The sequence below is a fragment of the Neopelma chrysocephalum genome, unplaced genomic scaffold (assembly GCF_003984885.1).
Source record: "Neopelma chrysocephalum unplaced genomic scaffold, ASM398488v2 Primary Assembly neopelma1_24, whole genome shotgun sequence".
Classification (NCBI taxonomy): domain Eukaryota; kingdom Metazoa; phylum Chordata; class Aves; order Passeriformes; family Pipridae; genus Neopelma; species Neopelma chrysocephalum.
The window spans coordinates 2,593,039-2,607,904 of NW_020897693.1; the positions used below are offsets into that span (position 1 = coordinate 2,593,039).

The window sequence follows — 14,866 nt, forward strand, 5'->3', positions numbered from 1 at the left end:
TGCAACAATGACAAGCATAGAAATAAAACAATTTCAATGTCTTTGCTAGATGCCCACAGTGGTGCAGGGAGCTCTCAGTTAGCAGCGTGTCTTTTTTTTCCTCCTAGGTATGGCAGTGTGGTGGTAGTGTTGAGGTTCTGCCTTGCTCCAGGATTGCCCACATTGAAAGAGCACATAAGCCATACACAGAAGATCTGACTGCTCACGTCCGGAGGAACGCGCTGAGGGTGGCCGAAGTCTGGATGGATGAGTTTAAGAGCCACGTCTACATGGCGTGGAACATACCCCAGGAGGTGAGTCACAAAGACCAGGGTTTGCGAGCTTTGGCTTTAGATCCTTTTGGGTTCGGTTCCTACCCTGAATTTTGATTTTCCTGGTAGGATTCTATTTGTATACATGTGTGTATGTATTTATGTATCACATAAGATATGCCTATACATACACACTTACAAATAAACATATATATACGTGGTTTTGTGTCTTATTCTAGAATAATTTCTTTGTCTTCTTTAAGTCCCTTAAAAATTAATTTCTTTTCAAGTTCATCATTCTCACCGATGGCTCTTCCTGGACATTTTAATGTAGTAGTTGGAGAAAATTGGGGGGGAAAAAAGCATCCAATCTACATTATACATCTTATTTTGAATTTGAGTCTCCTATTTACCATCAGTGAGAGCTATAATTCCTCCAGATTTGGGAAGAGAGTTCTGCCAAGGAGGAGGGATGCTGACATCTGTTGATGCAAATGTGGGGCATATGACATTACAGCAAAAGCAAATAGTCTAGGCTTAATAAATTAAAGGACAATTTAATTTTACTTTAATAAAATTTCTGTAAAATCTCTTAGTGATTTCACAACTGTTCTGAGAAACTGGTGTTGCTGCAATTTCTGTTTCAAGAGATAAAATGCTGTACTTCTCCTCTAGTTTAATAAGTAAAAGAGGTTAGAATAAAAAAAACAGCTAGATATATGAATGCTAATGTTGATTCAGCTGCTTTCAATAGCATCTTTCATCTCTCGTGATTAAAACTAGATAATTTTGGCAACGTGGGGAAGTCACTGTCCTATTTTCAGGTTGCAGCCTTAGCCACAAAATTTACCATGAAAGTACCAGGAAAGAAAAGGTCCTCTACAACCTGATGTAGGTAAAAGACTTTGCTAAAAGTTAGTCCCATGTTCACGATATCCAAGTTGCCCTTTAAGTGTCCCTGTTTTGTGTAGTCACACAGCAGTTCATACAAGAATAAGACATTTCTGGACTGGATAGGGTTACTTATTTTTTGTCAAAACAATTTCAAATGAAATTTATTTGTGATTAACCTGATAGATTTAAATTTCAGATTCTACTTTTTATTGTTAGTTATTTTCTTGAAGATTGGTTGATCTTCATTGATTAAGTTTCAATTTTTTGACTTGCAAAAACAGCACAAAATTTAGAAATTCCTTTTGATAACCAGGATACGCTGTATTATACACATAGTTGCGTAATATTCATCCAGATGTGATTGTGGTGGTGCTTAAGCTTGTGCAAACTTGAGATTTGAATGCAATTTGAAGTGAAATTCATAAAGAAGGCAAAGATAAATTGTTGTTATTGTTACTAAATTCTCATTTAACAAGTAATAATAACAGTCTTAACTGTGCTGATGGAGCAGAAAAAAATAAGCCTGCTATAATACATATTAAAATTAATTTATTAAACAAAGTAAAAGTTATTAACCAAAGGAAAAGTAAATGCAGTGTGTGAACTGAACTGATTTCTTCACATCACAAAATGCATCAAGATGTTTTCACAGTAGATCTTGTACTGCCAACACTGATTTTGTTTATATTTTTAAAGAGGAATAACAAGTTTTTTTACTACTTGAATCTCCAGTCATTTTCCCACCACAAATGTACTAATCATCATTGCACTGAACTTATATTCTCTCTTCATTTTCACAAAGGTTGCTGCTGTCAAACCATAGAGGAGACTTAAAAGCTGGAAATGGCAAATTCTAAATCAGCTTTTAATACTGGTAGTCTCTTCTGTAATGTACCAAGATGCCTCTGTTACAGGGAGAAATCTGTTACTATGTGCATGTACAGAACCTGTAGCACAAAGAACCTTCCTTAGTTTTTCTCACCATTGCAGAAAACCAAATAAACACAAACGTGCCCACATAGTTATTTGAAATGCCCTGGGGAACAGCTTAGTTTTCACTTTTCTAACAGGCCTATAAAGCCTGGATCTGCTCATTGTCTGGTAGTTGCTGCAGGATGTTCCAAGGCAGTGTGGAACCTTGGTTACCATCAAAAAGTTTTCCTGTCAGAAAGACTGTGACTTACAGCTGGGTACATTCGAGTGTTCACCCACCTTTCATATTTTACTGTGTGGAAAAGAGGGAAGGACTTGGATGAGTCCCTCTGCTCCACTGTCTTGAGGCCTCACCATGAGTGCTGCATCCAGCTCTGGGATCCTCAGCACAGGAGTGACATGGACCTGTTGGACTGAGTCCAGAGGAGGCCACCAAGACGATTAGAGGGATGGAGCACCTCTCCTATGAGGAAAGGCTGAGAGAACTGAGATTGTTCAGCCTGGAAAAGAGAAGGCTTTTGGGTGACCTAATTGTGACCTTCCAGTACCTGAAGGGAGCCTACAAGGGAGATGGAGAGGGACTTTTTGTAAGGGCATATACTGACAGGAGAAGGGAGGATGGGTTTAACCTGAAAGAGAGTAGGTTTAGATTAGATATTAGGAGGAAATTCTTTGCTGTGAGAGTGGTGAGGCACTGGATCAGGTTGCCCAGGGAAGTTGTGGGTGCCCCATCCTGGGAAGTGTTAAGGGCCAGGTTGGATGGAGCTCTGAGCAACCTGGTCTAGTGGAGGGCATCCCTCCCCACGATGGTTTGGAACTAGGTGATCTTTAAGGTCTCTTCCAACCTAAGCCATTCTATGATTCTATGAAGAGTGTTGGGGTTCTGTTTGGTTCTGACAGCACAACATGTGCTCAAGTATCCCAGATCAATTGTAGAATTTTGAAGGTGTTCTATAGCATTTTTGTGTTCATTGTGCAAGGCCTGGTGCCAAGAATTAGGGAAAAGTTCTGGAGACCAGGGAATTCCTCTTACTTTCCCATGCTAAAACTTGTGTGTACTGAGCTGAATCTGGAACAGTAGGAAGCAAGTACCTGTTTGAGGAAAGCAGGAAAGTACAGTACAAAATTACACTCCCAAGCACTGTAACTGAATCAGTCAGCATAAAGAAAATCATATACATCATTAGTGGGAGTCCTCTTTGAGACATCTAAAGGTCAGGAGCAACTCAGGCTCTGGTTGGCTCAGAAACATCAGGAGAAAGGGGGAGAATTCAGTGTAAAGAAGCAAACTAAAAAAGTAACTTAAAGCTTGTGGGACACTTGTAATACAGACTTCCAGTAGTCATGAGACAAAGAGACGGCGGATGAGAAAAACTAGGGATGGTGAAATACCAAAAAGGGGCAATTTTCAAGCCAAACCTAGCTTCAGATAAGAGAAAAAGATGTCAAGACCTAATTTTGAGAGACATGCAGAGAGAACAAAGGGATAGCGTTGCCAAATACTGTTACACAAGTGGGTAACTACAGGAGTAATTCTCTGTCTGGAAGCTGATGAAACAGTGCACTGGTGATGGACTGTGTAGGTAATAAAAATGCATTCAGTTATAATAGTCAGGACTTTCCATGAAATATGTTATTCAAAAATGTTAACCACAGGACCTGATTTTTCCATGGAAAAATTCACAGATCTCTGAGAAGTCAGATATTTCCAAAGGTTTTAGTCTTTGAGAGCTAATAACAGGAATACTAAAAAGGAGTCAGACTCATTTGGCAGTGTGTTGTGACTGCCCTCCCGGGGTCTCTGTGGGCTTCTCTCTGACGTACTGAACGCTTCAAATAGGGATCTCAGATGCCATGGTGATTTCTGCATCACAATCACTTAGATAAATAGATTCAGAAAAGCACTTAAAACCCAAAGGAAAGATTCATCAAGTCCCAGAAGCAAGAACTATGCTTTCTATGTGTTCTGCCTCTGCTTCTGGTTTTGTTTGTTGGGATTTTTCTCCCATCATATTCTCAGCTTTGGGAACACACTGACTTATTGCTGATGATAAAGCCCATGTGCTATATGTGAGATATTTTTCTTCTCCAACTGCATGGGAGGATATGATTACTGAGGCCCTTGATACTCTTTCTTACATTACACAGTAAACTGTGAGGAAAAAAGCGTTGGTGCCTGCAGGGTTGCAAGAGAAAGGAGTTGGGGTGCACTGAAACAATTTAGAACCTTATCCCAGGAAGTCTTATTAGTGATGGAAGTCAAATGTCTGTGAGCTGGTATCCTCCTTTTCCTCACACAAGTGGCAGAAACTCAAGCAAGTGCATGAGCGGGATTTGTTCATGAGATCAGTTGGTTTTCTTACAGCACCCTACAGCCTTTTCCTTGTCTAGTCATTTGCCACAAAAGTCAGGAAAAAATGGCCACTTGAGGAGTAGTTCCACATAAAGTTTTATGAATGATGTAGGGTTTGAGGGGAGGAGAGTCACCATTTTTAAGGATGAGTTATGCCTGTGTATGCCAGATCTCAGTTTCTTACTTATTAGTATACTTTGCTCATGTGGAAGTCAATTTTACTTCAGTTAGAAAATGCTTCCATAATAAATTATACTTGTTCTAGATTAGCATTAATTCAGTGCTTTGGGATGCATTTGTTGCTTTAGCAGTTCAGAAACCTACTTATACAGATAGCTTTTTGATGTGTAACTAAGAAAATTCAATGCTTTCAATGTTATTTTTTAATCCTGTTTTGTGGCTGACAAAATCTTTGGGGTGTTTATGGCTCAGTAAAAGCTGTTGTATAAGTAGATAGATTATAAGATTTCCCCATGAAAATTTATTTATCCTGTGTTTTGCTCTGAGGCAGGAGTGGTAGAGCACAGTGTGGAGAAAAATGTCTCATTTTACTTCCTGTCAAAGAGCAGCCATGGATTTGCACTTAGATCCCTCTCTAAAAATTTCTACTGCATGATTTTAATCTGATAAATTATTGATTTTTTATATACAGGGACTTTATGAAACTCGTGCTTTGTGATCTGCTCTAATGATAAGTGAGAAGTAGGTTAACCAGAAATGTAGAGGCGAATAAAAACTGGGGGAGAGTGTATTCTGCAAATGCTTTTAACAAAAATAGCAACTTCTCTTTTTACGTTATAAAAGCAATTTAATAAGTGCTATTTCAGAGAGGTGAGCAGAGCTTCCGCTCTTTGCAGTGAAACAGTGACCCAGACTTCAGAAAGTGTCATCTACTAATGGTTAGGCCACAGTGGAACAGCAGCAATAAGGTTGTTTCTAGGGGAACTTTCTGCTTCCTGCCAATTCCTTTTGGATTTGGACAGTGCCAGGAAATTAGAGAGCAGTGATACTCGTTGGAAGCTGGATGGAAACCCCGCTGAAGTCAACAGCAGTGATTCCATTCACCAAAGCAACCTGTGACAGAGACCCCACCATGGTGACCTGTGTCATAATTTAACTGAGACACTTATGGAGTGTGTGTGGGCAGCAGACTCACTTCACATCCAAGAACTGGGAATTGCAATGGGGGAGACTCTGGATGTTTAGTTTACACAGAAGTGTATTTGTTGATGTCTTTTCTGCTTTTTCTGTCCTTCGTTTCATGTGCAGGACTCTGGAATTGATATTGGTGATATTTCTGAGAGGAAGGCCCTAAGGAAAAAGCTCCAGTGCAAGACCTTTAGGTGGTATCTCGTCAGCGTGTATCCAGAAATGAGAATGTATTCAGATACTGTCGCCTATGGGGTGGTAAGGATCTTGTTTACATTTCCCATTCTAAAAAGGTGTAATAGTGGAAGTAATTCATGAAGGAAATGCCTGGCTCTAAGTAGATGAATCAGATAAACTTCAAGTCACCAGTTAAATAATTTGTTACTGGTTAGTTGACTGAGACAGCTGCTCTGCTGTCATTCATGCTGAGGTATTCTGGACGTTATCTTCCTCCCTAATTTTTTGTTTGTTTGCTTCGTGGTTTGCATTCCACATAGAAATACTCGAGGTGCAATTTTTTAGACACATTGGAGCTGACAGTTTGTGGCAACAGGTGAATTCACAAAATAAACTCAGTATTTCAACTGTGACCTTCTTAAGATTGTAGCCAGATCTTAATTTAGAATCACAGAGTCATTTAGAATAGGAAAGACCTTTAAGATAATCAAATCCAACTGTTAAAGGTTGATACCTTCCCTTATTAAACTTTCAGCCGTTTAACAGCAATCCTGATCCACCCTAGAACTGATATCACAGCAGACATTTGCTAGAAGAAGGTATCAAAGACTGACATTCCAAACTAACCAAATCTCACATAACTAACCCATGTGTAAAGCAGCACTAGAGAGGTTCTAGGATTATGTTGCATTCAACAGAAACTGCAGCTACATCCATGCATTTTGGGATCATCATCACTTGTGTGACAGTAGTGCCCTTGTCTGTGTTGAAATCACACTTGAGTTGTACTGTGCTAATTAAAGCAAAGGCAATTCTTGCCCCTCAAAAACTGGCAATCCAAACAGAGAGGGCAGGTGTGCACTACATGGAAGATGAGCATAGTAAGTCAATATGGGCCCCTAATAAGGTAGTAGGCCTTGGACATCTTTTTCACGCTCTCATCCAGTGGTATATTAAAAAAAAAATTAATTCCTGTGAATTAAATTTGCCTTTGTGCATGGAAGTCCTGTTTGGGAAATGTGACTAATAAGAGCAGACCTTACAAGTGAAAGGTTTGGCTTGAGACATTTCTCAAGAAGAAGTCTGACCTGTGTGGTTTGCCAGTATGGCTCTGCAAGAGCCTCGAGGGTGCCATAGAGCAGCAGCTCTGTTTTTGACAAATGAAGGGATTGCACATCCTACGAAGTTCCATGACCCCTTTGATGATTAACTAAAATAATAACACTGGCTTTTCGTACAATCAAACAAGAGAATAAAAGCACTTCCAACAAAGGTTTGGGTTGTTGCTAAATGCATGAGATAATGGTTACCTTCCAAAGTAGTTCAGAACAATGCCAAAATCACACCTGTGTGCAAGGAGCCTCTTCCATAGACTGTGGAATTGCCCTCAGCAATGCCATGATCTAATCAGGTGTGGAGTTTTCTGAGGAGAAGGAGACATAGCAGCTAACAAGTGCATGGTTCTGCTTGTAGGTAGCTCTGGCTAAAAAATCTCTGATTGCAGGTGGAAATGATATAATATAAAGGAAGCAAGTCCAGTGGAGAGCAAAGGTATTTATCTCAGGGTTAACTCTACATTGTGCAAGTCAAAATGAAAATCAGCAACAGGCACCCTATGATTTTATATTCTGCTGAGAGTTTTTCATCAGCCTTTGGACAATACACAAACCAAAAAGAATAAGAAGTTTTTTACAGAAATACTGAACTCAGTGGTCAACCTGGAGAGGAGAAGCCTTCAAGGAGACCTTGGGGCATCTTCTAGTACCTACAGGGGCTACAAGAAAGCTGGAGAGGGACTTTTCATAAGGGTATGTAGTGATAGGAAAAGGGGGAATGGCCTTAAGCTGAGGGAGGGCAGGTTTAGATTAGATACCAGGAAGAAATTCTTTCCTATAGGGATGGTGAGGCACTGGAACAGGTTGACCAGAGAAACTGTGGACTTCTCATCCCCGGAGGTGTTCAGGTCCAGGCTTCATGGGCTTTGAGTAACCTGGTCTAGTGGAAGGTGTCCCTACCCGTGGCAGGAGTGTTGGAAGTAGACAATCTTCAACATCCCTTCCAACCCAAGCTATTCTATGATTCTATGATTTAGGGAGTGCACAGTAATGCACATGATGCAGTCTGTAGTCTGCAGTATGAGAGTAATCTCATCAGCTAAGAGAGATGTGAGAAGCAGGCCTTATTTATTCTATCACAAAGGAAGTAGTGGACAACTATGGCAACAGGCAAAGGGGGAGTGTTTTAAGAAATACGCAGCTTACTGATTTATGAAATACTGTTGTATAACACTAAAAGATAAAGTGCCCCAATCTTTTTAGTAGAATTGCTTGGATATCTAATCTTCTTTCGTGTCTGCTTTCCTGTTTGCTTGCCTGTTTTACAGTGGAGAAAGCTGTGATGTTTCAAAGCATGTCAGCTGCTTTCTTATTCTTTAAATGCCTCCATTCATCAACTGCCTTCCTTTTTTTTGTATAAAATATAGATATCGCTACTATAACATTATCATCAATTTAAAAAAATACTGAGTAATTTAGCAAGATATCTGAGTAGGGGTGAAGGTTAGGATCTAGGCACCCACAGAGTCACCCCACATATTTATTTCCTGAATCCAAAATTTCCTCCTATTCTGTAGGAGTTCAGAAAATAGTTGTATCATTCATGTCTAGTTTATACTGTGGCATATAGTTAGGGTTGGGATTGGTAGCAGAGTTTGTGAAAGCAAAGGTTTGTGAAGCAAATTTTCTTCCTGAATTCTGCAGTACTGTTGAAGTTAGGAGCCAGTGCTGTCAGTGGGCCAAGAGCTGATGTATTCAGTGGCTCCCTGATCGCAATTTGTTGTTGAGATAATTTTGCAAATTGAAAATTTCAGCAGTCTAGTTTATGTCTGTATGCTGTAAGCCTCTAAGTTTGAAAGGGAGCAAACAACAGTATTGACTAATTATTTCTGGGTTTCAGCATGGGGATTGACAAACTGGTTATATTTTGGGTTGGATTTAAGATTAAGTCTTGGTAGGCTAAAATTGCATTACCCAGGTTAATTGCTGGTTGTCACAAAGCCGGTAGGTTTTGTAAAGGGATAGTTCCTAAGAATCTGGGCCTCAGACTTTGAAACAGCTTTATTAGTTAACAGGTCAGTGTCTTTTTTGTTTCCATTTTCTGTAGGGATCTGTTCTCTTTAGATATTCTAAGTAAATTGTAGAGTTGCAGCTGGGATAAGAGATTGATATATTAAATCTGAAGAGCTCATTTTATTTTTTTGTTTTCAAGGTTCATAAGAGGATTGGTGTCCAAAGAAATATGGTGTCTTGTCTCTTTTTCTGTAGTACCTGATCACCAGGCAGCTGCTGTTAGGTTAAGGTCATGTTTCTTTTCAAAGCTTGGGACTCTAAAGTCTCTGTGTCTCTTTTACTGCTGGGTCAGCCCTCTCAGCTAAGTCACATGCTGATGTTGGTCAAGGCAGATTTTTTTGCTTCCTTTATTATGGGGATTGTTGTGGAAAAGATTATAGCATTAGGTCTAGGACAAGCATTAGAACTGCAGTTTATGGAAGAGGTTTTGAAAACACAAAGGTAGGGATGGATCCAGGCATGAATTAATAAGTCTGATATTTATCATTGCTTTGGATAGAGAGTGGTGCCTAGACATCTGACCATGATTAGAGTCGTGGTTATGGTAACATTTATGGATGAGAGCTAGGACACCTAGAGAGAGGAGACTTTGTTTTATTCTCAGTGCTTTAATTCTTGAGAATAATGCCAGAATTGATACCTAATGCATATTTTCTCTTTAACATTGAGATCTGTCCTGTCTATTACTGAATTTAGAGTTCGGTTTGGAGTTGGAAGTCTTGTAGAGATGAGTTGGTGGTTTTGATTTTATTCGCTGTCTGACTTCAGTCTCTGGCTTGTCCACACTTCTTACATGCTAGTGCAGTTCTAGACTTCCTTCCTAAGCATATGAATTTGTTTTCCTCGAAGGAGGCTCCTGTGCACAGCTGACAGGACTGCGCAGTTAATCGCAGATGGCTGCAAACCACATCACCTCTTCACTCTGTCCATCACACAGCCCTCTCCTCTTTTCTGAACCGATTTTACACCACTGAACACCCTTATACATGTCCGTGGGTATGCAATCCACATCTTTGGCCCCACACTTTAAAAAGGCCTTCCAGCTATCTGTGCTCATTAATTTAGCACTTCACTTTCAGAAAACTCTGTCTCAGCATTGCGCAGGTAATAATATACAGGACTTTGTGATGACCAGGGCCAAGTACTTTGCAGTCTGTTCATTGCTGTGTGGGGGTTAGCCTGGAATAAAGCAAAGGGGAGCTAATGCATAACAACTGGCCAGAAGTCTCCAGGTGTCAGCAGAAAGAAGTTTTTTGAATTATTTCCAGAAATCAGAAGACTCTCTTGAGGGATTCTGAAAAGCTGTTTAGTACCTCATCTATACTGCTCAGCCAGTCACACTGCTAAAACATTCAGGTTCTGTATATAGTGTGTACCAGGGGCTCATCAGACTTAATGTTTTTAAAACATGTATCAAAAAAATTATTGCTATCTCTGAGGGCTTTCTGAAATCTACCCTGCCTGAAACTTTGTGCAACATTATGGAAATCAGTAGTGTTAGATTATCAGCAAGGAAGAATGTAGTCCAGGTGCTTTCTCTTCAAAATCTTCACTGCAACATATTTTTAATTTTGTATATTCTCTTGCTCAACTACATGTGTTTTTTTTTTAAGAAAAGTAATCACATCCCCTTTTTCTCATGTAAAACTTGCTTGATTTCTTTTTCTTTCTGTTTATTTTAGCTGCAGAATTCCCTGAAAAGTGATTTGTGCCTTGATCAAGGGCCAGACACAGAGAATATCCCAATCATGTATATCTGCCATGGAATGACACCACAGGTTAGTTTGTCTGATGATCTCTGATATTGCTGCTGCTCTTTGCAGATTGTGTAGGAGGAACCATCTTGTACCTGTCATTGTTTCTCTGCAACAATACCTCGGTAAGCTGTTTGGTAGCTCTGTTATAGAAAGATAGAACATTATTTCTGCTGTAAATTGAGAATCTCTTGTACGTTAATGCTTTGACAAGAAAGTTTATTTATTAATTTTGAAAGAATATGAGAGTCAGAACTTTCCCAGATTTGTTGATAAAAGCTTTCATATTTGATCTTTAACTGTGCATGTCATATGAATTAAACAATGCATTTCAAGATATTTTACATACATATATATAGGTATACTCACAGTTTGTTTATACATTATCTGAAGCAACATCTTTTTTTTTTTTACTTTATATATTAACTGTCTTATTTCCACAAATCTGAAGACACCCTCTTCACACCATACAGCTGTGTCAAATTCCAAACTCTGTCCTTGTGAAAACCCCTCTTCTAAAGCTCCTTTTTTTTCTTTCTCTGCTGTTGTCCTGTTACTCTAGACTCAAATTACCAAAACCTTTCCATTTTCTTACACACCAGCTGGATTTATTCACTTGGCAAACAAGAAGGTTAAGACATGTGTCTCCCCAAAAAAGTGAAAGTGTTTCTAGAAAAATCTTGACAGGAAAAGTAACATTACATGGCCTAGAACATGCTTGTCAAAGACAGATGTGCAGATTATTTAACTTTAAAAGTAACATATGCAAAAATTGCATAAAGGAAATGGACATACTTGCAGGAGTGGTTGGAGAAACTGAAGAATCCCTCCGGTTTTAATAGTTCTTTGTCTGACTACCTTTTATATTGACTTTCTCAAAAGGACTCTATTATGCCCCACCTTATGAGGTTATGGAATGTGGTTTTACCCTGGAATTGTCAGTTACCTGATTTGACTGTACAGCAAATGAATCCTTGTAATATCTCAGAAATAAACACAGAGCAACAGGGTAGTCTTGTCCCCTGTACCTGAATCTCACAGTGAGCTGGAAACATGAGCTTGGTGAGCTGCAGATATAATTCAGTGCTTCCTTGCCAGGTTACACACACTGCAACTGTGTTCTGTGCTGGCTTTCTTGGCTGAGGGCCTTTAATATTGATTACTAGTGGCATCATGCTCTAGTAAATTATGAATGATGAAGGCAGAAATATCTGAGAATCCCATCCATCAGACTCGTTCACTGCGTGGGCTGTGGCTTATTTGTCACATAATTATGTGGGAACCGCTGTTTGCCTCCAGGAGGTTTTGAAGATAGTCCTCAGTGTTTGTGAAGGAACTGAGCAAATCACCCGTGAGCCAGAGACATTATTCTTCATCCTCTGGGAGGACACCATGACTCTCGTGGCGTATCATCTGTGAGAACAACACACTGCAGGCATGGTTGTAAATTCCAATTAGAAATTTTAATTAGAGTTGAGAGACAAACAACAACAAAAAAAAGTGTCTTCAATTAGCACAGTTCAGTATTCACCAGATAAAGAACTACCTTTGAATGTCATCTCAAGTTCTGTACAAATGAGATAGCAGCAAATAAATGGCAGAGGGAAAGGAGGCAAGGGAAACTTTTCTTGACGAGATCCTGCTCCTTCGTAATCACAGTGTTATGTCTCCTCCCCATTACTATGTATTTAATTTTGTAACTAATGTTAAAAACAACATCCAAAAAGGCCCATATATGGGTAAGGTCCCAGTAACGAGGGAGAACTTTTTTTAGAAGGGAATTAGACTTTCTCTGTGTTAGGGATTATGGTATCAACATGGATTCAGCATACTTCTGCAAGATTTCCATTGCACATGTTGCATCCCCTTGCTTAAGCAGAGCTGCAGCCATTTACTTTTTCTCTAGCATGTTGGAAATATTTGTACAAATATTCCTTTTAATCTTAGTGAACTTGCCAGTAACCACAAAAGATATGGGTGAGATGCTAATTTTATTCTAGTCATGGTGAAATGCTATATGAAAGGGGATATTTTCCCCAGCTTGCAGTCCTTATCAAAATAGATCAGTGCCCTGATTCAGGACTGCCTGTATGAGTGTTTGGGTGATGCCCTTCTTAGCTCTGGTGCAAAGTTTTGCTTCTGTTGCTGTTCCATTTACAGTTTCCTTGCTGCCACCATGGAGGACTTTGCACAGTTGCATCTAGATGTGCAATAATGTATCTGACTGTCAGGAACCATTCCCACATATGCAGCTTAGGTTGCTGTTCTTAGTTACTGCTATAGCCCCTCTGCCAAACTGGGTAACTTCCTTTTATTTTTCCCCAATAACCTCTTTCCGATGTTTTTGGATTTTCAGCTTTTTGCATAGGAAATGGCTTAAATGAGGTGTTTGACATCAAGGAATAGTTTTAGAATTGTAGGCACAGCTACTTTTTCCTTTTAATATGTATTACACAGGGAAGAAATCATTGAAGTAAACAGAAAGGGAACTGAGTACCTGACATTAAAATTCCATGCTCCATTTTTGCCGGCAGTATCAAAAACATCATGTTTAGCTTCATAATTAAAAGCAGTAGAAAATGGCAAGGAATTATCCTCAAATATTGCAATGAAATTATCAGAAATAATTTTCCCTGTGGTGTTTTAGTTCCATTTTAAATAGAATCAGAGTTAGAGATGGTAAGAATTCTGTGACTTAGATTTCCCAACCTTTCAGCAGTCCACTCCATATGTCTACTGTAACTAAGAGTAGCATATTCATAGTTCATTCCTTCAGTCCTTTATCTTGGAGTGCTTTATAACTGTGTTTGTTTTGTACTTCCCTTCTGCAAATACAGAAACCGATGCAAATCTTATGTAAGGCTAAATAGCAGGATGGAATGGAAAATCAAAACATAATCTGTCCATTTCCTTAGCCCTCTGATACTACTAATGAGAAAGAATTTCTCCCAGCAGGGTATTTGGCTTGACCTGAAAAGACAGAGAGCACTTGAAAAACCAGAATCTGTGATTAGGTATGTTTTCTACCCTCCTTCCATCTTCAGAGAGTGCTTTCCAGGGTAGCTGTATTTTGTCCTGGTCCCAGGAGCCCAAACACTTCAGGAGTTATGGTACCATCCACTGTAGAGCCCTGTGCGTGTTCGATCAGTGGAAAAAACAAAATGAGTGATGATCCTGCAATGCATTCACATGAATTTAAGGGAAGATTTGCTATTCCTTTATCTTTAGTAAGAATTATTTCATTACAAAATGTTGCCCAGATGATTATAGATTCTGCTGAGAGCTTCCTCGTCTAGGTGGTAGCATCTGAACAGCATAACTGTTTAAGTTGCTCATCCTCTCTTGATTCTGCTGCCACAGGGTTTTGCTCCCTAAGCATCACGTCCTTCCATTTCTACCTTTGGTCACTCTCTGCCCAAAACAGAACTGTCATTACTACTCCCATCTGTACAGCAAGATACAGTGGTATGGCATATGGCATAACTCCCCAGACTCATTAGCAAGAACACAGCCATCACAGCTGAGCATCTGCTATTGCTTCTTGCAGCCACCAAGTACTGGGCAGCTTTTAGATGTGCATGAACCAAGGCCATAAAGTGGGTTTTGTACCTTTAGTGTGTAGATGGTCAACCATTTGTAAGGGGCTTTTAGCGTCTGTGTTAGCCTGTCGTAACAAGCCTCTCCTGCTGTGCAGTGCTGCTTCTGCTTAACACAGTTGAGCAAAACTGGCTTCTGCAACTATTAAAACAGCTAATGTAGTAAATGCAACATGGTAAAATAGTTAACAAAAGTAGGTCAAGCAGGTTCCTACTACAGTGTTTAGTGGTGGTAGAAATCACGTTGCTTTAATTGCATGAGGAGAGCTCAGAGGCAAAGCACAGCTGCCCCCCAGCAGTGTGATGACAGAGGGAATTAGAAAAACTGGGAGACGAGGTGGACTTGGTACTAAGGGAGAGAGTGAGAGGAGATAAATGTGAAGAAAAGAAGAGAAGGCAGAAGAGCAGTAGTGGCAAAACAGTACGTAAAACATAAAGTTCTTTTGAGGTTGTGGGGATTTTACTGTTTGTTTTTTCGAAGTGGTTCATGCAGAAAAGGATAAAGGTACTGTTTTAATTCTTCACCATGTTGAAGTAAAGCAACAACTCAGTCATATGTTTAGACCTTAGAAGATCTATTTCCAGCAGCGCCCCTATTTTTCGTGGAGGAGATGGTTTGCTTGTACTTGCA

The 14,866-nt window shown here is 39.6% G+C and overlaps 1 protein-coding gene across 4 annotated transcripts in view; it reads left to right on the top strand.

Moving 5' to 3' along the window:
* Positions 1–14,866, top strand: part of GALNT18 (polypeptide N-acetylgalactosaminyltransferase 18) — a 230,072-nt gene that overhangs the window by 171,637 nt on the left and 43,569 nt on the right. For all 4 annotated transcript variants that reach the window (XM_027699814.1, XM_027699797.1, XM_027699821.1 and 1 more), the window contains 3 exons: positions 108–293; positions 5,701–5,838; positions 10,568–10,663. In XM_027699814.1, coding sequence (XP_027555615.1) covers positions 108–293; positions 5,701–5,838; positions 10,568–10,663 — 420 coding nt within the window. The remainder of the gene's footprint in view (positions 1–107; positions 294–5,700; positions 5,839–10,567; positions 10,664–14,866) is intronic.